The sequence below is a fragment of the Bombina bombina genome, chromosome 1 (assembly GCF_027579735.1).
Source record: "Bombina bombina isolate aBomBom1 chromosome 1, aBomBom1.pri, whole genome shotgun sequence".
In the NCBI taxonomy this organism is placed as follows: domain Eukaryota; kingdom Metazoa; phylum Chordata; class Amphibia; order Anura; family Bombinatoridae; genus Bombina; species Bombina bombina.
In genome coordinates, this window is record NC_069499.1 from 143,512,356 (window position 1) to 143,540,150 (window position 27,795).

A 27,795-nucleotide genomic window follows, 5' to 3' on the forward strand; every position below is an offset into this window, starting at 1 on the left:
GATACTGCGTCACAGCTCGCAGAGCATGAGGACGGAGAGCTTCATTCTGTGGGTGACGGTTCTGATCCAAACAGATTGGACTCAGATATTTCAAATTTTAAATTTAAATTGGAGAACCTCCGTGTATTACTAGGGGAGGTCTTAGCAGCTCTCAACGATTGTAACACCGTTGCAATACCAGAGAAACTGTGTAGGTTGGATAAATACTTTGCGGTACCGGCGAGTACTGACGTTTTTCCTATACCTAAGAGACTAACTGAAATTGTTACTAAGGAGTGGGATAGACCCGGTGTGCCGTTCTCACCCCCTCCAATATTTAGAAAGATGTTTCCAATAGACGCCACCACTCGGGACTTATGGCAAACGGTCCCCAAGGTGGAGGGAGCAGTTTCTACTTTAGCTAAGCGTACCACTATCCCGGTGGAGGATAGCTGTGCTTTCTCAGATCCAATGGATAAAAAATTAGAGGGTTACCTTAAGAAAATGTTTGTTCAACAAGGTTTTATATTACAACCCCTTGCATGTATCGCGCCGATTACGGCTGCGGCAGCATTTTGGATTGAGTCGCTTGAAGAGAACCTTAGTTCATCTACGCTAGACGACATTACGGACAGGCTTAGAGTCCTTAAACTAGCTAATTCCTTCATTTCGGAGGCCGTAGTACATTTAACCAAACTTACGGCTAAGAACTCAGGATTCGCCATACAGGCACGTAGGGCGCTGTGGCTAAAATCCTGGTCAGCTGATGTTACTTCTAAGTCCAAATTACTTAATATACCTTTCAAGGGGCAGTCTTTATTTGGGCCCGGTTTGAAAGAGATTATCGCTGACATTACAGGAGGTAAGGGCCACGCCCTACCTCAAGACAAAGCCAAAGCTAAGGCTAGACAGTCTAATTTTCGTCCCTTTCGGAACTTTAAAACAGGAGCAACATCAACCTCCACTGCACCAAAACAGGAAGGAGCTGTTGCTCGTTACAGGCAAGGCTGGAAGCCTAACCAGTCCTGGAACAAGAGCAAGCAGGCCAGGAAACCTGCTGCTGCCCCAAAGACAGCATGAACCGAGAGCCCCCGATCCGGGACCGGATCTAGTGGGGGGCAGACTCTCTCTCTTCGCCCAGGCCTGGGCAAGAGATGTTCAGGATCCCTGGGCTCTAGAGATCATATCGCAGGGATACCTTCTAGACTTCAAATTATCTCCCCCAAGAGGGAGATTTCATCTGTCAAGGTTGTCAACAAACCAGATAAAGAAAGAAGCGTTTCTACGCTGCGTACAAGATCTGTTATTAATGGGAGTGATCCATCCGGTTCCGCGGTCGGAACAAGGACAAGGGTTCTACTCAAACCTGTTTGTGGTTCCCAAAAAAGAGGGAACTTTCAGGCCAATCTTAGATTTAAAGACTCTAAACAAATTCCTAAGAGTTCCATCGTTCAAAATGGAAACTATTCGGACAATCTTACCCATGATCCAAGAGGGTCAGTACATGACCACAGTGGATTTAAAGGATGCTTACCTTCACATACCGATCCACAAAGATCATCACCGGTATCTAAGGTTTGCCTTCTTAGACAGGCACTACCAGTTTGTAGCTCTTCCATTCGGATTGGCTACGGCTCCAAGAATCTTCACAAAGGTTCTGGGTGCCCTTCTAGCGGTACTAAGACCGCGAGGGATTTCGGTAGCTCCGTACCTAGACGACATTCTAATTCAAGCTTCAAGCTTTCAAACTGCCAAGTCTCATACAGAGTTAGTTCTGGCATTTCTAAGGTCGCATGGATGGAAAGTGAACGAAAAGAAGAGTTCTCTCTTTCCTCTCACAAGAGTTCCATTCTTGGGGACTCTTATAGATTCTGTAGAAATGAAGATTTACCTGACAGAAGACAGGTTAACAAAGCTTCAAAATGCATGCCGCGTCCTTCATTCCATTCAACACCCGTCAGTAGCTCAATGCATGGAGGTGATCGGCTTAATGGTAGCGGCAATGGACATAGTACCTTTTGCACGCCTACACCTCAGACCGCTGCAATTATGCATGCTAAGTCAGTGGAATGGGGATTACTCAGATTTGTCCCCTACTCTGAATCTGAATCAAGAGACCAGAAATTCTCTTCTATGGTGGCTTTATCGGCCACACCTGTCCAGGGGGATGCCATTCAGCAGGCCAGACTGGACAATTGTAACAACAGACGCCAGCCTACTAGGTTGGGGCGCTGTCTGGAATTCTCTGAAGGCTCAGGGACTATGGAATCAGGAGGAGAGTCTCCTTCCAATAAACATTCTGGAATTGAGAGCAGTGCTCAATGCCCTTCTGGCTTGGCCCCAGTTAACAACTCGGGGGTTCATCAGGTTTCAGTCGGACAACATCACGACTGTAGCTTACATCAACCATCAGGGAGGGACAAGAAGCTCCCTAGCAATGATGGAAGTATCAAAGATAATTCGCTGGGCAGAGTCTCACTCTTGCCACCTGTCAGCAATCCACATCCCGGGAGTGGAGAACTGGGAGGCGGATTTCTTGAGTCGCCAGACTTTTCATCCGGGGGAGTGGGAACTTCATCCGGAGGTCTTTGCCCAAATACTTCGACGTTGGGGCAAACCAGAGATAGATCTCATGGCGTCTCGCCAGAACGCCAAACTTCCTCGCTACGGGTCCAGATCCAGGGATCCGGGAGCAGTTCTGATAGATGCTTTGACAGCACCTTGGAACTTCAGGATGGCTTATGTGTTTCCACCCTTCCCGCTGCTTCCTCGATTGATTGCCAAAATCAAACAGGAGAGAGCATCAGTAATTCTAATAGCACCTGCATGGCCACGCAGGACTTGGTATGCAGATCTAGTGGACATGTCATCCTGTCCGCCTTGGTCTCTACCTCTAAGACAGGACCTTCTGATACAGGGTCCATTCAAACATCAAAATCTAACTTCTCTGAAGCTGACTGCTTGGAAATTGAACGCTTGATTTTATCAAAACGTGGTTTTTCTGAGTCGGTTATTGATACCCTAATTCAGGCTAGGAAGCCTGTTACCAGAAGGATTTACCATAAAATATGGCGGAAATACCTATACTGGTGCGAATCCAAAGGTTACTCCTGGAGTAAGGTTAGGATCGCTAGGATACTGTCTTTTCTACAAGAAGGTTTAGAAAAGGGTTTATCAGCTAGTTCATTAAAGGGACAGATTTCAGCTCTGTCCATCTTGTTACACAGACGTCTGTCAGAAAATCCAGACGTCCAGTCCTTTTGTCAGGCTTTAGCTAGGATCAAGCCTGTGTTTAAAGCTGTTGCTCCACCATGGAGTTTAAACTTAGTTCTTAACGTTTTACAGGGTGTTCCGTTTGAACCCCTTCATTCCATTGATATAAAAATGTTATCTTGGAAAGTTCTGTTTTTAATGGCTATTTCCTCGGCTCGAAGAGTCTCTGAGTTATCAGCCTTACATTGTGATTCCCCTTATCTGATTTTTCACTCAGACAAGGTAGTTCTGCGTACTAAACCTGGGTTCTTACCTAAGGTAGTCACTAACAGGAACATCAATCAAGAGATTGTTGTCCCATCCTTGTGTCCAAATCCTTCTTCAAAGAAGGAACGTCTTTTACACAATCTGGATGTAGTTCGTGCCCTCAAGTTCTACTTGCAGGCAACTAAAGATTTTCGCCAAACTTCTTCCTTGTTTGTCGTTTACTCTGGACAGAGGAGAGGTCAAAAAGCTTCTGCTACCTCTCTCTCTTTTTGGCTTCGTAGCATAATACGTTTAGCCTATGAGACTGCTGGACAGCAGCCTCCTGAAAGAATTACAGCTCACTCCACTAGAGCTGTGGCTTCCACTTGGGCCTTTAAGAATGAGGCCTCTGTTGAACAGATTTGCAAGGCTGCAACTTGGTCTTCACTTCATACTTTTTCCAAATTTTACAAATTTGACACTTTTGCTTCTTCGGAGGCTATTTTTGGGAGAAAGGTTCTTCAGGCAGTGGTTCCTTCTGTATAATGAGCCTGCCTTTCCCTCCCGTCATCCGTGTACTTTTGCTTTGGTATTGGTATCCCAGAAGTAATGATGACCCGTGGACTGATCACACATAACAGAAGAAAACATAATTTATGCTTACCTGATAAATTCCTTTCTTCTGTTGTGTGATCAGTCCACGGCCCGCCCTGTTTTTAAGGCAGGTAAATATCTTTTAAATTATACTCCAGTCACCACTTCACCCTTGGTTACTCCTTTCTCGTTGATTCTTGGTCGAATGACTGGGACTGACGTAGAGGGGAGGAGCTATATGCAGCTCTGCTGGGTGAATCCTCTTGCATTTCCTGTTGGGGAGGAGTTATATCCCAGAAGTAATGATGACCCGTGGACTGATCACACAACAGAAGAAAGGAATTTATCAGGTAAGCATAAATTATGTTTTTAAATGGTACCGGTTTGTACTATTTACTCTCTAGCAGAATAGTGATGAAGATTTCTGCTGAGAGGAAAATGATTTTAGCATGTTGTAACTAAAATCCACTGCTGTTCCCACACAGGACTGAGGAGTACCAGAAAACTTCAGTTGGGGGGAACAGTTTGCAGGGTGATCTGCAATAAGGTATGTTCAGTCATTTATTTCTAGACAAGACTGAGATAATGCTAGAAGAGACTGACAATATCCCCATGAGGGGAGGGTAAGCTATGTTCACAGACTTGGTAAGGAATTGAATGCTTACATAATAGGGCTAATATACTGGTTGACACTTATTCAGGGCAATCGATTGTTTGGCTAAGGAAAAATCGTTTTGCAAGACACTTTGAAAGCCCTTTTGGGTTTTTTCTGGGGTTATTACCACATGGCTGTTTTTTAGTCACTTAGGAGTGATTTACTAGGCCTCACAGCTCCGGAGTAGAGTGGGAGGTCCCTAATTTTGCGCCTCAGATGCGCACTTAGAATTGCAGATAAGTTCATGCTGTTTCACATGGAGGGTCCTACTGATGTTTGAGGGCCTAAAAGAAGCTATATTCCCCCAAATCTGATCCCTAAGGGAAGGTAGGACCACAGCAAGGCTGTGGCAAGGTGCTGTAGTGATTTAACCAGGTGTTGGCTTTAGGCTGCTCCGGTTTGGGCATTAAGGAGTTAATCGTTTTGTAACTTGGGGTGCAGTCTTATTAAGGCTTTAGCTACATACTGTGAAAATTTCAGAAAGATTGCTGCATTTTTCACCGTTTTTTAAAATTGTGTGCTCTTTTTATCTCTTAAAGGCACAGTAACGTTTTTTTCAAATTGTGCTTTTTATTTGATTAAAGTGATTCCAAGCCTGTTTGTGTACTCTACTAGTCTGTTAAACATGTCTGACACTAAGGAAAATCCTTGTTCAATGTGTTTAGAAGCCATGATGGAACCCCCTCTCAGAATGTGTCCCACTTGTACTGATATGTCTATACACTTTAAAGATCATATTGTTGCACTTAAGAATGTGGCCTAAGATGATTCTCAGACTGAAGGTAACGAGGGTAGCCCGTCTGCCTCTCCCCAAGTGTCACAACCAGTTACGCCCGTGCAAGCGACGCCTAGTACCTCTAGTGCGTCTAACCCTTTTACATTACAAGACTTAGCGGCAGTCATGGATAATTCTCTTACAGCCTTCTTATCTAAACTGCCCGTGTTACCTGCAAAACGTGATAGCTCCGTTTTAAGAACAGATTATGAGCATTCTGACGCTTTGGTAGCCGTATCCGATATACCCTCACAACTCTCTGAAGTGGGAGCGAGGGATTTGATGTCTGAGGGAGAAGTCTCTGATTCAGAAAGGGTTCCTCCCCAGACAGATTCAGATACATTGACTTTTAAATTTAAACTAGAACACCTCCGTGTTTTACTTAGGGAGGTATTAGCTACTCTGGATGACTGTGACCCTTTGGTGATCCCAGAGAAATTGTGTAAAATGGACAAGTACCTAGAGGTCCCTGTTTACACGGATGCGTTTCCGGTCCCTAAGAGGATTGCGGATATCGTTACTAGGGAGTGGGATAGGCCAGGTGTCCCTTTTGTCCCCCCTCCTGTTTTTAAGAAAATGTTCCCCATATCTGACCCCATGCGGGACTCGTGGCAGACGGTCCCTAAGGTGGAGGGGGCTGTTTCTACACTAGCTAAACGCACAACCATACCAATTGAAGACAGTTGTGCTTTTAAAGACCCTATGGATAAAAAATTAGAGGGTTTACTTAAGAAAATTTTTGTTCAAAAAGGTTTTCTTCTCCAACCTATTGCCTGCATTATTCCTGTAACTACTGCAGCTGCTTTCTGGTTTGAGGCGCTGGAAGACTCGCTCCAGACGGAGACCTCATATGAGGAAATTATGGATAGAATTAAGGCTCTAAAGCTAGCTAATTCTTTTATCACTGACGCCGCTTTCCAAATAGCTAAGTTAGCGGCGAAGAATTCAGGTTTCGCCATTTTGGCGCGCAGAGGTACCAGACGTTCAAGCGTTTGCTCAGGCTTTAGTCAGAATCAAGCCTGTCTATATAAACCTGTGGCTCCGCCATGGAGTTTGAATCTAGTTCTTTCAGTTCTTCAACGGGCTCCGTTTGAACCTTTACATTCCATAGACATTAAGTTGTTATCTTGGAAAGTTTTGTTTTTGATAGCTATCTCTTTTGCTCAAAGAGTTTCAGAATTATCTGCCTTACAGTGTGATTCACCTTACCTGGTGTTCCACGCAGATAAGGTAGTTTTGCGTACCAAGCCTGGTTTTCTTCCTAAAGTTGTTTCTAACAAGGATATTAACCAGGAAATAGTTGTTCCTTCTCTGTGTCCTAATCCATCTTCGAAGAAGGAACGTCTATTACACAATCTTGATGTAGTTCGTGCTTTAAAGTTCTATTTACAAGCAACTAAGGATTTCAGACAAACATCTTCCTTGTTTGTTATCTATTCTGGTAAGAGGAGAGGTCAGAAAGCGACTGCTACCTCTTTCCTTTTGGCTGAAAAGCATCATCCGTTTGGCCTATGAGACTGCTGGCCAGCAGCCTCCTGAAAGAATTACTGCTCATTCTACCAGAGTAGTGGCTTCCACATGGGCTTTCAAAAATGAGGCTTCTGTTGAACAGATTTGTAAGGCGACTTGGTCTTCACTGCATACTTATGCCAAATTTTACAAATTTGATACTTTTGCTTATTCGGAGGCTATTTTTGGGAGAAAGGTTTTGCAAGCAGTGGTGCCTTCTGTTTAAGGTACCTGTCTTGTTCCCTCCCTTCATCCGTGTCCTAAAGCTTTGGTATTGGTATCCCACAAGTAAAGGATGAATCCGTGGACTGGATACACCTTGCGAGAGAAAACAGAATTTATGCTTACCTGATAAATTACTTTCTCTTGCGATGTATCCAGTCCACGTCCCGCCCTGGCATTTAAGTCGGGTAAAATTTTTTTGTTGTTGTTTAAACTACAGTCACCACTGCACCCTATGGTTTCTCCTTTTTCTTCCTAACCTTTGGTCGAATGACTGGGGGGTGGAGCTAGAGGGGGAGCTATATGGACAGCTTTGCTGTGTGCTCTCTTTGCTACTTCCTGTAGGGAATGAGAATATCCCACAAGTAAAGGATGAATCCGTGGACTGGATACACCGCAAGAGAAAGTAATTTATCAGGTAAGCATAAATTCTGTTATTCCTATCCACAGAGATCATCACCAGTTCCTGAGGTTTGCCTTTCTGGACAAACACTCTCAATTAGTGACTCTTCCTTTCGGGCTGGCCACGGCATCCAGGATCTTCACAACGGTTCTAGGGTGTCTGCAGGCGGTTTTCAGACCGCGGGGCATCGCAGTGGCGCCTTATCTGGACGATATTCTGATTCAGGCATTGTCTTATCAGTTGACAAAGTCTCATACCGACATTGTTCTATCCTTTCTAAAGACTCATGGGTGGAAGGTGAATCTAGAAAAGAGTTCACTAATTCCACGGACAAGGGTTCCTTTCCTGGGAACTCTAATAGACTCTATATCCATGAAAATCTTTTTGACGGAAGTCAGAAAGTTAAGATTCTGAATTGATGCCGATCCTTCAGTACAATCCTCGGCCGTCAGGGGCTCAGTGCATGGAGGTAATTAGATTGATGGTGACGGCAATGGACATCATTCCGTTTGCTTGTTTTCATCTTAGTCCTCTACAACTGAGCATTCTCAGACAGTGGAATGGAGATTATGCAAAATTGTCTCCTCGGATTGATCTGGATCAAGGGACAAGAGACTCTCTTCTTTGGTGCTTGTCACAGGATCATCTGTCCCAAGGGACGTGCTTCCGCAGACCCTCATGGGTGATAGTGACAGCGACAGCGGACGCCAATTTACTAGTGGGGCGCAGTCTGGAATTCCCTGAAGGCTCAGGGTGTGTGAACTCGGTCGGAGTCTCTACTTCCAATCAATATCTGAAGTTGAGAGCAATAATCAATGCGCTTCAGGCTTGGCCTCAGTTGGCTTCGGCCAATCTCATCCGATTTCGGTCGGACATCATCTCGACTGTGGCTTACATCAATCATCAGGGAGGAACAAAGAGTTCCTTAGCGATGACAGAAGTATCCAAGATAATTCGGTGGGCGGAGGCTCACTCTTGTTATCTGTCAGCAATCTACATCCCAGGAGTGAACAACTGGGAAGCGGATATTTTGAGCAGACAGACGTTTCATCTGGGGGAATGGGAACTCCATCCGGAGGTCTTTGCCAATCTGATTCTCAGATGGGGCAGACTGGATCTTATGGCGTCTCGTCAGAATGCCAAGCTCCCGAGATACGGATTCAGGTCCAAGGATCCTCAGGATGAACTGATAGATGCCTTGGCAGTGTCTTGTTCGTTCAACCAAGTTTATGTGATTCCACCGTTTTGTTCTCCTTCCCCGGGTGATTGCTCGAGTCAAACAGGAGAGGGCTTGAGTGATTCTCATCGCTCCTGCGTGGCCTCGCAGGACTTGGTATGCCGATCTGGTGGACATGTCCTCTCTGCCGCCGTGGAAGCTTCCATTGAGGCAGGACCTTCTCATTCAGGGAACCTTCCATCATCCAAATCTAATTTCTCTGCAGCTGACTGCTTGGAGATTGAACGCTTGATTTTATCTAAGCGAGGGTTCTCTGATTCGGTCATTGATACCTTGATTCAGGCACGTAAGTCCTGTTACTAAAAATTTTTACCATGAGATATGGCGTAAATATCTTTATTGGTGCGAATCCAAGGGCTACTCATGGAGTAAGATTAGGATTCCTAGGATTTTGTTTCTCCAAGGAGGATTGGAGAAAGTGTTATCTATTTTGCTACTCAGATGTCTGGCAGATATTCCAGATGTTCAATCTTTTTGTCAGGTTCTGACTAGAATCAGGCCTGTGTTTAGACCTATTGCTTCTCCTTGGAGTTTGAACTTAGTTCTTATGGTTCTTCAAGGTTCCGTTTGAACCTATGCATTCCGTAGATATTAAATTATTATCTTGGAAAGTTTTATTTTTGATTGCTATTTCTTCTGCTCGCAGAGTTTCTGAGCTTTCAGCATTACAATGTGATTCTCCTTACCTTATTTTTCATTCCGATAAGGTGGTGTTGCGTACCAAACCTGGTTTTCTTCCTAAGGTTGTTTCCAACAAAACTATTAATCAGGAAATTGTTGTTCCCTCATTGTGTCCTAATCCTTCTTCTAAGAAGGAGCGTCTGTTACATAACTTGGACGTGGTCCGTGCCCTGAAGTTTTACTTGCAGGCGACTAAGGAATTTCGTCAATCATCTTCATTATTTGTTTTTTTTCTGGGAGACGTAGGGGCCAGAAAGCTACGGCTACCTCTTTCCTTTTGGCTGAAGAGTATCGTCCGTTTTGCATATGAGACTGCTGAACAGCAGCCTCCTGAAAGAATTGCGGCTCATTCTACTAGGGCTGTGGCTTCCTCATGGGCATTTTAAAATGATGCTTCTGTTGAACAGATTTGCAAGGCTGTAACTTGGTCGTCTCTTCACACTTTTTCCAAATTTTACAAATTTGATACTTTTGCCTCGTCTGAGGCTATTTTTGTGAGAGCGGTTCTTCAAGCAGTGGTGCCTTCCGTTTAGGTTCCTGTCTTGTCCCTCCCTTTCATCCCTATAGCTTTGGTATTATATCCCATAAGTAAGGATGAAATCCGTGGACTCGTCATATATCTTGTAAAAGAAAAGGAAATTTTTGCTTACCTGATAAATTTATTTCTTTTACGATATGACGAGTCCACGGCCCACCCTGTTCTTTTCTAAGACAAGTCTTTATATTAGTTAAACTTCAGTCACCTCTGCACCTTGGCTTTCCCTCCTCTTCCTAACTTCGGTTGAATGACGGGAGGGAAGGGAGGAGCTATATATACAGCTCTGCTGTGGTGCTCTTTGCCTCCTCCTGCTGACCAGGAGGCGATATCCCATAAGTAAGGATGAAATCTGTGGACTCGTCATATCGTAAAAGAAATACATTTATCAGGTAAGCATAAATTTACTTTTGCATATACCATACTAACTTTTACTTTGCAATACCTCACCATGAAGAGAATAGGGTATTGTATATTATGTTATATTTTTTCAATGGATTGGAAATTTTAAATTTCACTGTATTTTCATTTTGGTGGTTTATTTATATTTTTTCTAGGTTATTCTACAGCTCCTCCAACATGCTTCATCTTCTGTGGAAATTTTTCTTCTGCTCCATATGGAAAAAATCAAGTTGAATCACTAAAAGGTATAACCGCAAATGTTTAGTTTTTACTAATGACTTGTCATTTTGGTTGAATAGGTGTTACATTTGGTAAATATTTTAGGTAACACTTTGATCCTTTGACCCTTACATAGTAATTCATATAGTCCATTTTGAAATGTTTAAAGTTTATTTGTAAGCACATTTCTTTTAACTATGTCTTCAAATGGGTTAAACACATTACATTTGCGCTGCTGGAACATCCCCATTTGGACCAGATGAATATATGGACAGGGAGCGCATTTCTCTCAATTTCTCACCAACTGTATTCATCTTTATCGGCTGTAGCACGGCACCATAAGTTTGATTATAACATAAATTATGCTTACCTGATAATTTAATTTCCATCGAGGGGAGGAGAGTCCACAGCTTAATTCATTACTATTGGGAATTAAGAACCTGGCCACCAGGAGGAAGCAAAGACACTCCAGCCAAAGGCTTAAATACCTCCCCCAGTCATTCTGCCGAGGGAACCAGGAAAAGTAGGAGAAATATCAGGGTATAAAAGATGATGATTAAATTTAGGTCCGCCCTACGGAGATACGGGCAGGAGCCGTGGACTCTAATCCCCTCGATGGAAATGAAATTATCAGGTAAGCATAATTTGTTTCATGTAATTGGCAAGAGTCCATGAGCTAGTGACGTATGGGATATACAATCCTACCAGGAGGGGCAAAGTTTCCCAAACCTCAAAATGCCTATAAATACACCCCTCACCACACCCACAATTCAGTTTTACAAACTTTGCCTCCTATGGAGGTGGTGAAGTAAGTTTGTGCTAAGATTTCTACGTTGATATGCGCTTCTCTGCATTGTTGAAGCCCGATTCCTCTCAGAGTACAGCAAATGTCAGAGGGACGTGAAGGGAGTATCATTTATTGAATACGATGATTTCCCTAACGGGGGTCTATTTCATGGGTTCTCTGTTATTGGTCGTAGAGATTAATCTCCTACCTCCCTTTTCAGATCGACGATATACTCTCAATTTACCATTACCTCTACTGATAACTGTTTCTGTACTGGTTTGGCTATCTGCTATATGTGGATGGGTGTCTTTTGGTAAGTATGTTTTTTATTACTTAAGACACCTCAGCTATGGTTTTGCACTTTATGCATTTATATAAAGTTCTAAATATATGTATTGTACTTATATTTGCCATGAGTCAGGTTCATGTATTTCCTTCTGCAGTCAGTTTCATTTTTGGGGAATATAAACATCTTTTATAGAAATTTTTTTCTTACCTGGGGTTTAGTCTTTTTTCAATTGACTACTTCTTGCTATTGCGGGTGGCATTAGGCCCGCGGGTGCGGCAAATGCTAAACTTTATTGCGTCATTCTTGGCGCGAAAATATTTTTGGCGCGGAAAAATACATCTATGACGCAACTTCGTATTTTCCGGCATCATACTTGACGCCAAGACCTTTCACACGGTTGCGTCATTAGTGACGCGAGTGTGTCATTTCCGGTTATTTACGTTATTTACGTTACGTTGTGCGTCATACTTGGCGCCAAACTTTTTCATTATTTCAATACCCCATTGATATTTGCCTCTTGATTTTTTTCTCTATCAGAGGCGTATGCTATTTGCTTTTTTTCCCCCATTCCTGAAACTGTCATATAAGGAAATGGATAATTTTGCTTTTTATGTTGTTTTTTCTCTTACATTTTGCAAGATGTCTTTATCTGATCCTGCCTCAGAAGTTTCTGCTGGGACATAGCTTTGGTAGGACCGATGTCAGGCATCAAAGTGCATTTGTTGTAAAATTGTTGAAATTATTTTGCCGAATGTCATTTGTAATAGTTGTCATGATAAACTTTTACATGCAGTTAGTGTATCCATCAGTAATAGCACATTGCCAGTTGTTGTTCCTTCAACTTCTAATGTGCATGATATACCTGTAAATTTTAAAGAATTTGTTTCGTTTTCTATTTTGAAGGTTTTGTCTGCATTTCCACCTTCTAATAAATGTTAAAGGTCTTTTATAACTTCTAATTTAGTTGATGAAATTTCAAATGACCAACAACATAATTTATCCTCTTCTGATGAGGATCTATCTGATTCAGAAGATCCTTCCTCAGACATTGACACTGACAAATATACTTATTTATTTAAAATAGAGTATATGCGTTCTTTATTAAAAGAAGTGTTAATTACTTTGGATATTGAGGTAACCAGTCCTATTGACGTTCAGTCTAATAAACGTTTAAATGCTGTTTTTAATCCTCCTGTGGTTTCTCCAGGGGTTTTTCCTATTCCTGAGGCTATTTCTGATATGATTTCTAGGGAATGGAATAAGCCAGGTACTACTTTTATTCCTTCTTCAAGGTTTAAAAAATTGTATCCTTTTCCAGCAAAATCTATAGAGTTTTGGGAAAAAATTCCCAAAGTTGATGGGGCTATTTCTACTCTTGCTAAACGTACCACTATTCCTATATAAGATAGTACTTCCTTTTAAGGATCCTTTAGATAGGAAGCTTGGATCTTATCTAAGGAAGGCCTATTTAAATTCAGGTCATCTTCTCAGACCTGCAATTTCTTTGGCTGATGTTGCGGCTGCATCAACCTTCTGGTTGGAGAATTTAGCGCAACAGGAATTGGATTCTGACTTATCTAGCATTATTCGCCTATTGCAATATGCTAATCATTTTATTGTGATGCAATTTTTGATATTATCAAAATTGATGTTAGATCCATGTCTTTAGCTATTTTAGCTAGAAGAGCTTTGTGGCTTAAATCTTGGAATGCTGATATGACATCTAAATCTAGATTACTATCTCTTTTTTTCCAAGGTTGTAATTTATTTGTTTCTCAGTTGGAATCTATTATTTCAACTGTCACTGGGGGAAGGGAGTTTTTCTGCCTCAGGATTAAAAACCTAAGGGTAAATCTAAGGCTTCTAACCATTTTCGTTCCTTTCGTCAGAATAAGGAACAAAAACTCAATCTTCCCCCCCCTCCAAGGAGTCTGCTTCCAATTGGAAGCCTTCCTCAAGTTGGAATAAATCCAATCCATTTAGGAAACCAAAGTCAGCCCCTAAGTCCGCATGAAGGTGCGGCCCTTATTCCAGCTCAGCTGGTAGGGGGCAGATTAATGTTTTTCAAAGATATTTGGATAAAATCTGTCCAAAATCAATGGATTCAGAGCATTGTCTCTCAAGGGTATCGAATAGGATTCAGAGTAAGACCTCCTGTGAGAAGATTTTTTTTCTCTCACGTATCCCAGTAAATCCATTAAAAGCTCAGGCTTTCCTGAAATGTGTTTCAGACCTGGAGTCTTCAGGGGTAATCATGGCAGTTCCTCTTCAGGAACAAGGTTTGGGGTTTTATTCAAATCTATTCATTGTACCAAAGAAGGAAAATTTATTCAGACCAGTTCTGGATCTGAAAAATTTTGAATCGTTATGTAAGACTAGAGTACCAACTTTCAAGATGGTGACTATAAGGTCTATTCTGCCTTTTGTTCAGCAAGGACATTATATGTCCACAATAGACTTGCAGAATGCATACCTTCATATTCCGATTCATCCAGAACATTATCAGTTTCTGAGATTCTCTTTTCTAAACAAGCATTACCAATTTGTTGCTCTTCCATTTGGCCTAGCAACAGCTCCAAGAATCTTTTCGAAGGTTCTGGGTGCCCTACTCTCTGTAATCAGAGAACAGGGTATTGCAGTGTTTCCTTATTTGGACGATATCTTGGTACTAGCTCAGTCTTTGCGTACTGCAGAATCTCACACGAATCAACTAGTGTTGTTTCTTTGGAAACATGGTTGGAGGATCAATTTACCAAAAGTTTCTTGATTCCTCAGACAAGGGTCACCTTTTTAGGCTTCCAGATAGATTCAGTGTCCATGACTCTGTCTCTAACAGACAAGAGACGTTTAAAATTGGTTGCAGCATGTCGGCACCTTCAGTCTGTCATTCCCTTCAGTGGCTATGTGCATGGAAGTTTTAGGTCTCATGACTGCAGCATCGGACGTGATCCCCTTTGCTCGTTTTCACATGAGACCTCTACAGCTTTGTATGCTGAATCAATGTACGACACTCTCTGAAATGGTGGATAGATCACCATCGTTTAGTTCAAGGGGCTTCTCTTGTTCGCCCAACCTGGACTGTGATCACAACAGATGCGAGTCTTTCAGGTTGGGGAGCTGTTTTAGGATCTCTGACAGCACAAGGGGTTTGGAAATCTCAAGAGGCGAGATTACCAATAAATATTTTAGAACTTGCAATTCTCAGAGCTCTTCAGTTTTGGCCTCTACTAAAGAGAGAACCGTTCATTTGTTTTCAGACAGACAATATCACAACAGTGGCATATGTCAATCATCAGGGTGGGACTCACAGTCCCCAAGCTATGAAAAAAGTATCTCGGATACTTGTTTAGGCGGAATCCAGCTCTTGTCTAATCTCTGCGGTGCTTATCCCAGGTGTAGACAATTGGGAGGCGGATTATCTCAGCCGCCAGACTTTACATCCAGAGGAGTGGTCTCTCCATCCAGATGTTTTCTTAGATTGTTCAGTTGTGGGGTCTTCCAGAGAGAGATCTCATGGCCTCTCATCTAAACAAGAAACTTCCCAGATACCTGTCCAGGTCCAGGGATGTTCAGGCGGAAGCAGGGGATGCCCTGACACTTCCTTGGTGTTATCATCCTGCTTACATTTTCCCGCCTCTAGTTCTCCTTCCAAGAGTGATCTCCAAAATCATCATGGAACAATCATTTGTGTTGCTGGTGGCTCCAGCATGGCCACACAGGTTTTGGTATGCGGATCTGGTTTGGATGTCCAGTTGCCCGCTTTGGCCACTTCCGTTTGGCCAGACCTACTATCTCAAGATCCGTTTTTCCATCAGGATCTCAAATCATTAAATTTGAAGGTATGGAAATTGAACGCTTAGTAGTAGTCATAGAGGTTTCTCTGATTCAGTGATTAATACTATGTTACAAGCTCGTAAATCTGTTTCTAGAAAGATTTATTATAGAGTTTGGAAGACTTACATTTCATGGTGTTCTTCTCATAAATTCTCCTGGCATTCTTTTAGAATTCCTAGAATTTTAAAGTTTCTTCAGGATGGTCTGGATAAGGGTTTGTCTGCAAGTTCCTTGAAAGGACATATCTCCGCTCTTTCTGTTTTATTTCACAGAAAGATTGCTATACTTCCTGATATACACTGTTTTGTACAGGCTTTAGTTCTTATTAAGCCTGTTATTTAATCAATTTCTCCTCCTTGGAGTCTTAATTTGGTTCTGACGGCTTTACAGGTTCTTCCATTTGAACCTATGCATTTTTTTGGACATTAAACTACTTTCTTGGAAAGTGTTGTTCCTTTTGGCCATCTCTTCTGCTAGAAGAGTTTGAGTTATCTGCTCTTTCTAGTGAGTCTCCTTTTCTGATTTTTTTCATCGGGATAAGGCAGTTTTGCGGACTTCTTTTTAATTTTTACCTAAGGTTGTGAATTCTAACAACATTAGTAGAGAAATTGTTGTCCCTTCCTTGTGTCCTAATCCTAATAATTCTTACATTCTTTGGATGTGGTAAGATTTTTGAAATATTATGTGGAAGCTACTAAAGATTTCAGGAAGACTTCCAGTCTATTTGTTTTATTTTCTGGTCCTAGGAAAGGTCAGAAGGCTTCTGCTATTTCCTTGGCTTCTTGGTTGAAACTTTTGATTCATCAAGTTTATTTTGAGTCGGGTCAGGCCCCGCCTCAGAGAATTACAGCTCATTCTACTAGATCAGTCTCCACTTCGTGGGCTTTTAAGAATGAAGCTTCAGTTGTTCAGATTTGCAAAGCGGCAACTTGGTCCTCTTTGCATTCATTTACTAAATTCTACCATTTTAATGTATTTGCTTCTTAGGAAGCAGTTTTTGGTAGAAAAGTTCTTCAGGCAGCTGTTTGTTTGATTCTTCTGCTTTTGATTTAAGTTTTTTTCTTTCAAATGAAATAAACATATTTTTGGGTTGTGGATTAATTTTTTCAGCAGATTATAGCTGTTTTTATTCCCTCCCTCTCTAGTGACCCTTGAGTGGAGATCCACATCTTGGGTATTGATATCCCATATGTCACTAGCTCATGGACTCTTGCCAATTACATGAAAGAGAACATAATTTATGTAAGAACTTACCTGATAAATTCATTTCTTTCATATTGGCAAGAGTCCATGAGGCCCAACCTTTTTTATGGTGGTTATGATTTTTTGTATAAAGCACAATTATTTCCAAATTTCCTTTGTTGATGTTTTCTACTCCTTTCTTTATCACCCCACTGCTTGGCTATTCGTTAAACTGAATTTTGGGTGTGGTGAGGGGTGTATTTATAGGCATTTTGAGGTTTGGGAAACTTTGCCCCTCCTGGTAGGATTGTATATCCCATATGTCACTAGCTCATGGACTCTTGCCAATATGAAAGAAATGAATTTATCAGGTAAGTTCTTACATAAATTGTTTTTCTAGACAAGCATTACCAATTTGTTGATCTTCCTTTTGGCCTAGCGACAGCTCCAAGAATCTTTTCAAAGTTTCTCTGTGCCCTACTCTCTGTAATCGGAGAGCAGGGTATTGCGGTGTTTCCTTATTTGGACGATATCATGGTACTCGCTCAGTCTTTACGTTCTGCAGAATCTCACACAAATCAACTAGTGTTGTTTCTTCAAAGACATGGTTGGAGGATCAATTTACCAAAAAGTTATTTGATTCCTCAGACAAAGGTAACCTTTTTAGGTTTCCAGATAGATTCAGTGTCCATGACTTTGTCTCTAACAGACAAGAGACGTTTGAAATTGGTTGCAGCCTGTCTGAACCTTCAGTCTGTCATTCCCTTCAGTAGCTATGTGAATGGAAGTTTTCAGTCTCATGACTGCAGCGGACGTGATCCCCTTTGCTCGTTTTCATATGAGACCTCTCCAGCTTTGTATGCTGAACCAATGGTGCAGGGATTATACAAGGATATCACAATTAATATCCTTAAATCCCAATGTTCGACTTTCTCTGACTTGGTGGTTAGATCACCATTGTATAATTCTAGGGGCCTCTTTCGTTTGTCCAACCTGGACTGTGATCACAACAGATGCAAGTCTTTCAGGTCTCTGAGAGCACAAGGGGTTTGGAAATATCAAGAGGCGAGATTACCAATCAATATTTTGGAACTCTGTGCAATTCTCAGGGCCCTTTAGTTGTGGCCTCTGTTGAAGAGAGAACCGTTCATTTGTTTTCAGACAGACAATATCACAACTGTGGCATATATCAATCATCAGGGTGGGACTCAGTCCTCAAGCTATGAAAGAAGAATCTTGGATACTTGTTTGGGCGGAATCCAGCTCCTGTCTAATTTCTGCGGTTCATATCCCAGGTATAAACAATTGGGAAGCGGATTATCTCAGTCGTCAGACTTTACATCCGGGAGAATGATCACTCCACCCAGATGTGTTTTCTCAAATTGTTCAGATGTGGGGGCTTCCAGAAATAGATCTGATGGCATCTCATCTAAGCAAAAAACTTCCCAGGTACCTGTCCAGGGATCCTCAGGCAGAAGCAGTGGATGCATTGACACTTCCGTGGTGTTATCAACCTGCTTATATTTTTCCGCCTCTAGTTCTTCTTCAAAGAGTGATCTCCAAAATCATCATGGAGCAATTGTTTGTGCTGCTGGTGGCTCCAGCATGGTATCGCAGGTTTTGGTATGTGGATCTTGTTCGGATGTCCAGTTGCCAACCTTGACCACTTCCATTAAGGCCAGACCTATCTCAAGGTCCGTTTTTCCATCAGGATCTCAAATCATTAAATTTGAAGGTATGGAAATTGAACGCTTAGTGCTTAGTCATAGAGGTTTCTCTGACTCAGTGATTAATACTATGTTGCAGGCTCGTAAATCTGTTTCTAGAAAGATTTATTAACAAGTTTGAAAGACTTACATTTCATGGTGTTATCCTCATAAATTCTCTTGGCATTCTTTTAGAATTCCTAGAATTTTACAGTTTCTTCAGGATGGTTTGGATAAAGGTTTGTCTGCAAGTTCCTTGAAAGGACAAATCTCTGCTCTTTCTGTTTTATTCCACAGGAAAATTGCTAAACTTCCTGATATTTATTGTTTTGTACAGGCTTTGGTTCGTATCAAGCCTGTCATTAAATCAATCTCTCCTCCTTGGAGTCTTAATTTTGTTTTGAAGGCTTTACAGGCTCCTCCATTTGAGCCTATACTTTCTTGGAAAGTGTTGTTCCTTTTGGCCATCTCTTCTTCTAGAAGAGTTTCTGAATTATCTGCTCTTTCTTGTGATTCTCATTTTCTGATTTTTCATCAGGATAAGGCAGTTTTGCGGACTTCATTTAAATTCTTACCTAAGGTTGGGAATTCTAACAACATTAATAGAGAAATTGTTGTCCCTTCTTTGTGTCCTTATCCTAACAATTCTTTGGAGAGGTCTTTACATTCTTTGGATGTGGTGAGAGCTCTGAAATATTATGTTGAAGCCTCTAAAGATTTCAGGAAGACTTCTAGTTTATTTGTTATCTTGTCTGGTTCCAGGAAAGGTCAGAAGGCTTCTGCCGTTTCTTTGGCATTGTGGTAAAGCACCGCCTCAGAGAATTACATCTCATTCTACTAGATCAGTTTCCACTTCTTGGGCTTTTAAGAATGAAGCTTCAGTTGATCAAATTTGCAAAGCAGCAACTTGGTCTTCTTTGCATACATTTACTAAATTCTACCATTTTGATGTATTCGCTTCTTCGGAAGCAGTTTTTTGTAGGAAAGTTCTTCAGGCAGCTGTTTCAGTTTGATTTTTCTGCTTATGATTTAAGTTTTTTTTATTTTATTTTTTGAGAATAAACTTATTTGGGTTGTGGATTAATTTTTTTTCAGCGAAATGGCTTTTATTTTTATCCCTCCCTCTAGTGACTCTTGCGTGGAGTTCCACATCTTGGGTATTGCTATCCCATACATCACTAGCTCATGGACTCTTGACAATTACATCACAAAAAGCCATAATTTATGTAAGAACTTACCTGATAAATTAACTTCTTTCATATTGGCATGAGGCCCACCCCCTTTTTTAATGGTGGTTATGATTTTTTTTGTATAAAGCACATTATTTCCAAATTCCTTTTGATGCTTTTTACTCCTTTATCATCCCACTACTTGGCTATTCGTTAAACTGAATTGTGGGTGTAGTGAGAGGTGTATTTATAGGCATTTTGAAGTTTGGGAAACTTTGCCCCTCCTGGTAGGATTGTATATCCTTTACGTCACTAGGTCATGGACTCTTGCCAATATGAAAGAAATTAATTTATCGGGTAAGTTCTTACATAAATTTTTTTTTTTTTCTTTTTAATGACACAATGAGTCCACGGATCATCTAATTACTATTGGGGAATATCACTCCTGCCCAGCAGGAGGGGGCAAAGAGCACCACAGCAAAGCTGTTAAATATCACCTCCCTTCCCTCCAACCCCAGTCATTCTCTTGGCCTACGTTAGAGGAAGGAAGTGGTAAAGTTAGGTGTTTAGAAAAGATTCTTCAATCAAGAGTTTATTATTTTTAAAGTAGTACAAGATTGTGCTGCTTTGTCCTGGGGTGTAGTCATAGTCCATATCAGTCTCTTCAGTAGAGCAGTGGTGGCTTTAGAGCAATGGGAACTTGTGGGACATAATTCTCACTGCGCCTCCCATACTGATGCTGCCCTAACTCTGAAAAACTGAGGGATTTTACTCAGTCCTTTCTCTTGTTTCACAGGTCCATGTGAGGGAGAGGACCTCTCAAACCTGGGAGCTGACTTTAATTTCTGGGGTTAATGGAAGAAAGCTCAGAAAAAGTTGGACACTTTTATTTAGGATGGGCACTTAATATTCATAAGATATTATTTCTCCTATGTACACAGGAGACACTATGTGGACAGCCTAGACGCAGGCACTGGGGAAAAATACTTTGTGGTGGTTCACATCTCCCAGCGGTTTCATAACAAATATGCTGACCGGGAGATGACTGTATTGGCGACGCCCACGATAGGCGGTACTAGAGGAGGCGGGAATTGCGTTGTGCACCTTTTCTCCTTCACTTCCTGATTATCGGAAGGGAAGTTGTACAGCTTCTTTTCCTATTGCTCATTCTCTAATTTAATATGCATATTTAGTACCGGAGACCTACTTCTGCTGCTGATTTCTGGATCTGATAGTGTGGGAACGACTTCTGCTCAGAGGGAGTTGGTTACAACGGTCAGGTAGGCACCTCAGCAAAGTACTGCTGAGGTGTAGAGGTGATCTGCAGTGTTATTTAAGCTTCTCTGTCCTCTCTACACTTAAAAAATAAAAAAGGAAAAAAGTTACCTGTCACGGATACCAGTCAGCTAAGGCTACCCCCACCCCCTTACAACCTCACCCCTGTTGTTTCTCAGTGATTTTGGGCTCCTCAGAGCATCCACAATCCCTGGAAGCTTTGGTTTGCTTGTCTTGTGAAAAGCTAGTGTATGACCAGGAAAACCCTCCTAGGCTGGCCGGGCCCCTTGAACTCCCGGTCGGCAGTCTCACCACGGACACCCGCCTAACCCATCTCAGGCTGTCCGGGCTCCTGGAACTCCCGGTCGGCCACAGGACAGCAGAACACCTGCTAACTTTACCCCTTGTCGCTCCATCAACCATGTTCCCCAGAGCTCTGCTCTTTTGGGGATTAATAGCCCCTAGGGAGGACAAGAGGTGGGTGAATTACCGGAGGGGAGCTGCTTTGGGAACCAGGGTTTCTTTCATTTAATTGGCAAGAGTCCATGAGCTAGTGACGTATGGGATATACATTCCTACCAGGAGGGGCAAAGTTTCCCAAACCTCAAAATGCCTATAAATACACCCCTCACCACACCCACAATTCAGTTTTACAAACTTTGCCTCCCATGGAGGTGGTGAAGTAAGTTTGTGCTAGATTTCTACGTTGATATGCGCTTCGCAGCAGGCTGAAGCCCGGTTTTCCTCTCAGAGTGCAGTGAATGTCAGAGGGATGTGAAGAGAGTATTGCCTATTTGAATTCCATGGCCTTCCTCTAGGGGATCTATTTCATAGGTTCTCTGTTATCGGTCGTAGAGATTTATTCTCCTACCTCCCTTTTCAGATCGACGATATACTCTTATATACCATTACCTCTACTGATTCTCGTTTCAGTACTGGTTTGGCTATCTACTTTATGTAGAAGAGTGTCTTTGGGTAAGTAAGTCTTATTTATGACACTCTGAGCTATGGTTTGGCACTTTATATGTAAGGTTCTAAATATATGTTTTATACTTATTTGCCATGATTCAGGTCAATCAGTTTATTTTCCTTCTTTCAGACTGTCAGTTTCATTTTTTGGGAAAATGCATATGAATGAAAATTTTTTCTTACCTAAAATTTTCAATTGAATTTTTTCCTTTACATTGCGGGCTGTTAGGCTCGCGGGTGCAAAAATTGCTAGAATTTATTGCGTCATTTTTGGCGCAAGACTTTTTTGACACGAGATTGACGTTTGTCTGACGTCAATGACGTCATTTCCGGCGTCGTAGTTGACGCCGGAAGTTTTCACGTAGTTGCGTCATTTTTGACTCGTGTTTATTACAGACGTTTTTGGCGCCAAAACATATGTGGGCGTCATACTTGGCGCCAGTTTTATTATATTTTTTAAGTCTCACTTTTTAGTTGCTTCTGGTTTCTAGAGGCTTGTTCTGTTTGCATTTTTTCCCATTCCTGAAACTGTCATTTAAGGAATTTGATAATTTTGCTTTATATGTTGTTTTTCTATTACATATTGCAAGATATTCCAAAAACTGTTCCTGTATCAGAAAATACTGCTGGATTCCTGATGACTGATATCAGTCCTACCAAAGCTAAGTTCATTTATTTTAATGTTATGAATGTTTATCTTTAGCTATGGTTTGTAATAAGTTATCATGATAAGCTTTTACATGCAGAGTTCATTAGTAATTATGCATTATCTATTGCTATTTCTCTTACATTGGTGTATCCAGTCCACGGATTCATCCTTACTTGTGGGATATTCTCAATCCCTACAGGAAGTGGCAAAGAGAGCACACAGCAGAGCTGTCCATATAGCTCCCCTCAGGCTCCGCCCCCCAGTCATTCTCTTTGCCGCTCTAACAAGTAGCATCTCCACGGGAGGGTAAAGAGTTTGTGGTGTTAGATCAGTCCTTCAAGGGGTTCCGTTTGAACCTTTACATATCATAGATATTAAGTGATTATCTTGGAAAGTTTTGTTTTTGGTAACTATTTATTCTGCTCGAAGAGTTACAGAATTGTCTGCTTTGCAGTGTAATTCACCCTATCTGGTGTTTCATGCAGATAAGGTTGTTTTGCGTACAAAAACTGGTTTCCTTCCTAAAGTGGTTTCTAATAAGAATATTAACCAGGAAATCATTGTTCCTTCTCTGTGTCCTAATTCAGTTTCTAAGAATTACACAATCTTGATGTGGTTCGTGCTTTAAATTTCTATTTAAAAGCAACTAAAGATTTCAGACACACGTCATCCTTGTTTGTTGTCTATTCTGGTAAGAGGAGAGGTCATAAAGCTATCGCTTCCTCTCTTTCCTTTTGGCTGAAAAGCATTATCTGATTGACTTATCAGACTGCTGGACAGCAGCATCCTAAACGAATTACAGCTCTTTCCACCAGAGCTGTGGCTTTCACATGGGCTTTCAAGAATGAGGCTTCTGTTGAACAGATTTGTAAAGCAGCGACTTGGTCTTCACTGCATACTTTTGCCAAATTTTCCAAATTCGATACTTTTGCTTCTTCGGAGGCTATTTTTTTGGGAGAAAGGTTTTACAAGTAGTGGTGCCTTTTGTTTAGGTTACCTGACTTGTTCCCTCCCTTCATCCGTGTCCTAAAGCTTTGGTATTGGTTCCCACAAGTAAGGATGAATCCGTGGACTGGATACACCAATGTAAGAGAAAACAGAATTTATGCTTACCTGATAAATTTCTTTCTCTTACGGTGTATCCAGTCCACGGCCCGCCCTGGCAATTAAGTCGGGTTCAAATTTATTTTTTGTAAAACTACAGTCACCACTGCACACTATGGTTCTCCTTTTCTCTTGTTAAGTGTATCCAGTCCACGGATCATCCATTACTTGTGGGATATTCTCCTTCCCAACAGGAAGTTGCAAGAGGATCACCCACAGCAGAGCTGCTATATAGCTCCTCCACCTCACTGCCATATCCAGTCATTCTCTTGCAACTCTCAACTAAGATGGAGGTCGTTAGAGGACTGTGGTGTTTTATACTTAGTTTATTTCTTCAATCAAAAGTTTTTTTTTTTTTTTTTGTTTTTTTTTAAATTTTTCTTTATTGAGGTTATAAAAGTGATACAGGCAAACGGCATATCAATTACAGAAACATATCAGAATCACATAACAATGTACATATTAAATGTTAAGATAAACATATATTTGATCGCCCAGTTAAGAAAATAAAAATAAGAGTTAACCTCAGGTTTTCAGTTAAGGATTATCCCCTTAAGATATGCTACACAGACAATTAGAGTGATTTCCCTCAATGGAAAATAGAGGCCACTCTTGGACCTCCTGAAAAAGAATATAAATCAAAGAGGGCATTTTAGGGGGGGGGGGGGGAGAATAAAATAACAAACTGGGCCACTTTTGGACCCTAAGTGAAAACACCTTAGCTTATGGACTAGAATAGTCATTATGGGTTTGATATATGTAAGAAATATAGGATTAAGCAGAAAAGACTACACAATATCCAGTTCTGATGGTTTTCAATGCATGTAAGTTAACTTAGCAATATCTCAATTTATAGTATAGAAGACCCTACAAAGGGAGTATCATGTGGCTGAGGTATATGTGAGAAAAGGGTACATTTCCTATAACCGTTAAACAAACATACTAACACTAGCAAATGACCTTAGGTAACTTGTTTAAGTCTAAGATATCCCTGATGGGTCTGGCTGTAACTTAACATCAATATAGGGTATTCTTTACAGTGGTTTACAATTTGATATAGTTACATTAGATTCTACAGACAAATTGTTAGCATAGGTATAGAAAGGCAAGGGTATAATAATATCACCCTGTAACGTGGTGTCCAAAACTTCATTTTTTCCCCACTATAATGTCCAAGGTAATTACACCGGGACAAAGGGGAGAGTATGTGATACCATTAGCCCACTCCAATGCGGTCCAGCTGAGCAGATCTCCGGTACCGGATATCCCCCAGGCAGTTCATACCTGAAGGCCCCCAGGGTCAAAAGTCCGGCAGCTGCAAGGCATGGCTAAAAAGTCAAAAGAATGGCGGAAAGTTCCCCTGCAAGTGATTAGAACTGCTACCCGATCTCTCGGTCTCTTCTTCTCCAGAGCAGGGCAATAATGTACAGCAGAAGGTTTCAATGCTGTGACCGTGATCCAAGTCTCTGCAATAGTGCTCAGTTCACAGCAGGCAGATGCCATCCTAGGTAGCTTCAGTTCCCCCTCTGTCACCCTCCGCCAATTCAGCTCTTGATATCTCCCGCTGGTGTTATTGTCATCATGTGAGAGGTAGGTTTGATCCCGGCTTGGAGATATTACTTTTACTGGACCGCTGGTCACCTTTGATGTTGCGGGTGCAAGCTGTTGCTGCCTGGAGGTTAGTGTGAGCGTCTCACTCGTGGCTGGAACGCCATCAGGATTGTCAACCACCGCTGTAGGATTCTGTGCAGGCGGGCTCAAATGTTTTACTGCCTCAGTCGGAGCCTGGATCTGGGGCGCTGGGCTAGTTAGGTTCGAGATAGGCTCGTGGAGATTTGTGTTTGTTTTAGTTGTCTCTCCAAGGTCTCTTAGCTTCTCCTGGCGGTGCCCCACTTGTCTGGCTAATGCACGAATGCTCTCCCATTCAGCGTCCCAAGCCTGTTGTATCCATTCATGCTGCTCCTGCAGTAGCTTTGTCACTGCTGTTAGTAACAGGTCTGAGCTCAGCGCCATCTTTAACGGGTATGTACTTAGGAGGAAGGTATCGTATTCTTCTGCTAATTCTCCTATATAGCAAGGATGGTGCTTAAAATAGATACAAGTAGTGTTGGTATCAGTTGAGAGATATAGTTCAGTATCCAAATGTTGAGATTTTCAGTGTCTAGCACTGCATACCCGGCTTACAAGATACCGGGGGGGGGGGGGGGGTGTTGAGAGCCTCTCACTTACGCGGCTGCCTTAGGCCTCAACCCTCCAGATCAGTTATTAAGGGTGGTAGTCCAAAGATTCTGGTAGTATTCGATTCAGCTTAGTGAGCAGAGTTTAGTTATCAGGATGAGGTAGGTGAATGGACCTCATGGACACCAATAAAAGGCAAATTATTGATGCTTCACTCAGAACAACTGATATTGCGACCATTCAAGGTTTTGCCTAGAGTCACGCCCCCCAAGTTTGTTATTTTTAAATGGTACCGGAGTGTACTGTTTATCTCAGGCAGTATTTAGAAGAAGAATCTGCCTGCGTTTTCTATGATCTTAGCAGAAGTAACTAAGATCCTTTGCTGTTCTCACATATTCTGAGGAGTCAGGTAACTTCAGAGGGGGAATAGCGGGCAGGTTTTCCTGTAATAAGGTATGTGCAGTTAAAATATTTTTCTAGGGATGGAATTTGCTAGAAAATGCTGCTGATACCGAAGTAATGTAAGTAAAGCCTTAAATGCAGTGATAGCGACTGGTATCAGGCTTATTAATAGAGATACATACTCTTATAAAAGTGTATTTTAAAACGTTTGCTGGCATGTTTAATCGTTTTTTACATATGTTTGGTGATAAAACTTATTGGGGCCTAGTTTTTTCCACATGGCTGGCTTGAATTTTGCCTAGAAACAGTTCCCTGAGGCTTCCCACTGTTGTAACATGAGTGGGAGGGGCCTATTTTGGCATTTTTTTGCACAGCATAAATTACAGACAGACATCCAGCTTCTTCCTGCATGATCTAGGACTTCTCTGAAGGGCTCAAAGGCTTCAAAAGTCGTATTGAGGGAGGTTAAAAGCCACAGTAGAGCTGTGGCAGTTGTTGTGACTGTTTAAAAAACGTTTTTGTCATTTGTTGTTCCGTTTTTGGTATTAAGGGGTTAATCATCCATTTGCAAGTGGGTGCAATGCTCTGCTAACTTATTGCATACACTGTAAAAATTTCGTTAGTGTAACTGCATTTTTTCACTGTTATTTCAAAATTTGGGAAAATTTGTGTTTCTTAAAGGCGCAGTAACGTTTTTTATATTGCTTGTAAACTTGTTTTAAAGTGTTTTCCAAGCTTGCTAGTCTCATTGCTAGTCTGTTTAAACATGTCTGACACAGAGGAACCTACTTGTTCATTATGTTTGAAAGCCATGGTGGAGCCCCATAGGAGAATGTGTACTAAATGTATTGATTTCACCTTAAACAGTAAAGATCAGTCTTTATCTATAAAAGAATTATCACCAGAGGGTTCTGTCGAGGGGGAAGTTATGCCGACTAACTCTCCCCACGTGTCAGACCCTTCGCCTCCCGCTCAGGGGACGCACGCTAATATGGCGCCAATTACATCAGGGACGCCCATAGCGATTACCTTGCAGGACATGGCTGCAGTCATGAATAATACCCTGTCAGAGGTATTATCTAGATTGCCTGAATTAAGAGGCAAGCGCGATAGCTCTGTGGTTAGGAGAGATACAGAGCGCGCAAATGCTGTTAGAGCCATGTCTGATACTGCGTCACAGTATGCAGAACATGAGTACGTTGAGCTTCAGTCTGTGGGTGACATCTCTGACTCGGGGAAACCTGATTCAGAGATTTCTAATTTTAAATTTAAGCTTGAGAACCTCCGTGTATTGCTTGGGGAGGTATTAGCTGCTCTGAATGACTGTAACACAGTTGCAATTCCAGAGAAATTGTGTAGGCTGGATAGATACTATGCGGTGCCGGTGTGTACTGACGTTTTTCCAATACCTAAAAGGCTTACAGAAATTATTAGCAAGGAGTGGGATAGACCCGGTGTGCCCTTTTCCCCACCTCCTATATTTAGAAAAATGTTTCCAATAGACGCCACTACACGGGACTTATGGCAGACGGTCCCTAAGGTGGAGGGAGCAGTTTCTACTTTAGCAAAGCGTACCACTAT

At 41.8% G+C, this 27,795-nt stretch overlaps 1 protein-coding gene across 1 annotated transcript in view; it reads left to right on the plus strand.

Moving 5' to 3' along the window:
- Positions 1–27,795, plus strand: part of POLE2 (DNA polymerase epsilon 2, accessory subunit) — a gene marked incomplete in the record, with an annotated part of 205,906 nt that overhangs the window by 63,235 nt on the left and 114,876 nt on the right. Inside the window, 1 exon segment of the mRNA XM_053697663.1 lies at positions 10,607–10,696. Coding sequence (XP_053553638.1) covers positions 10,607–10,696 — 90 coding nt within the window.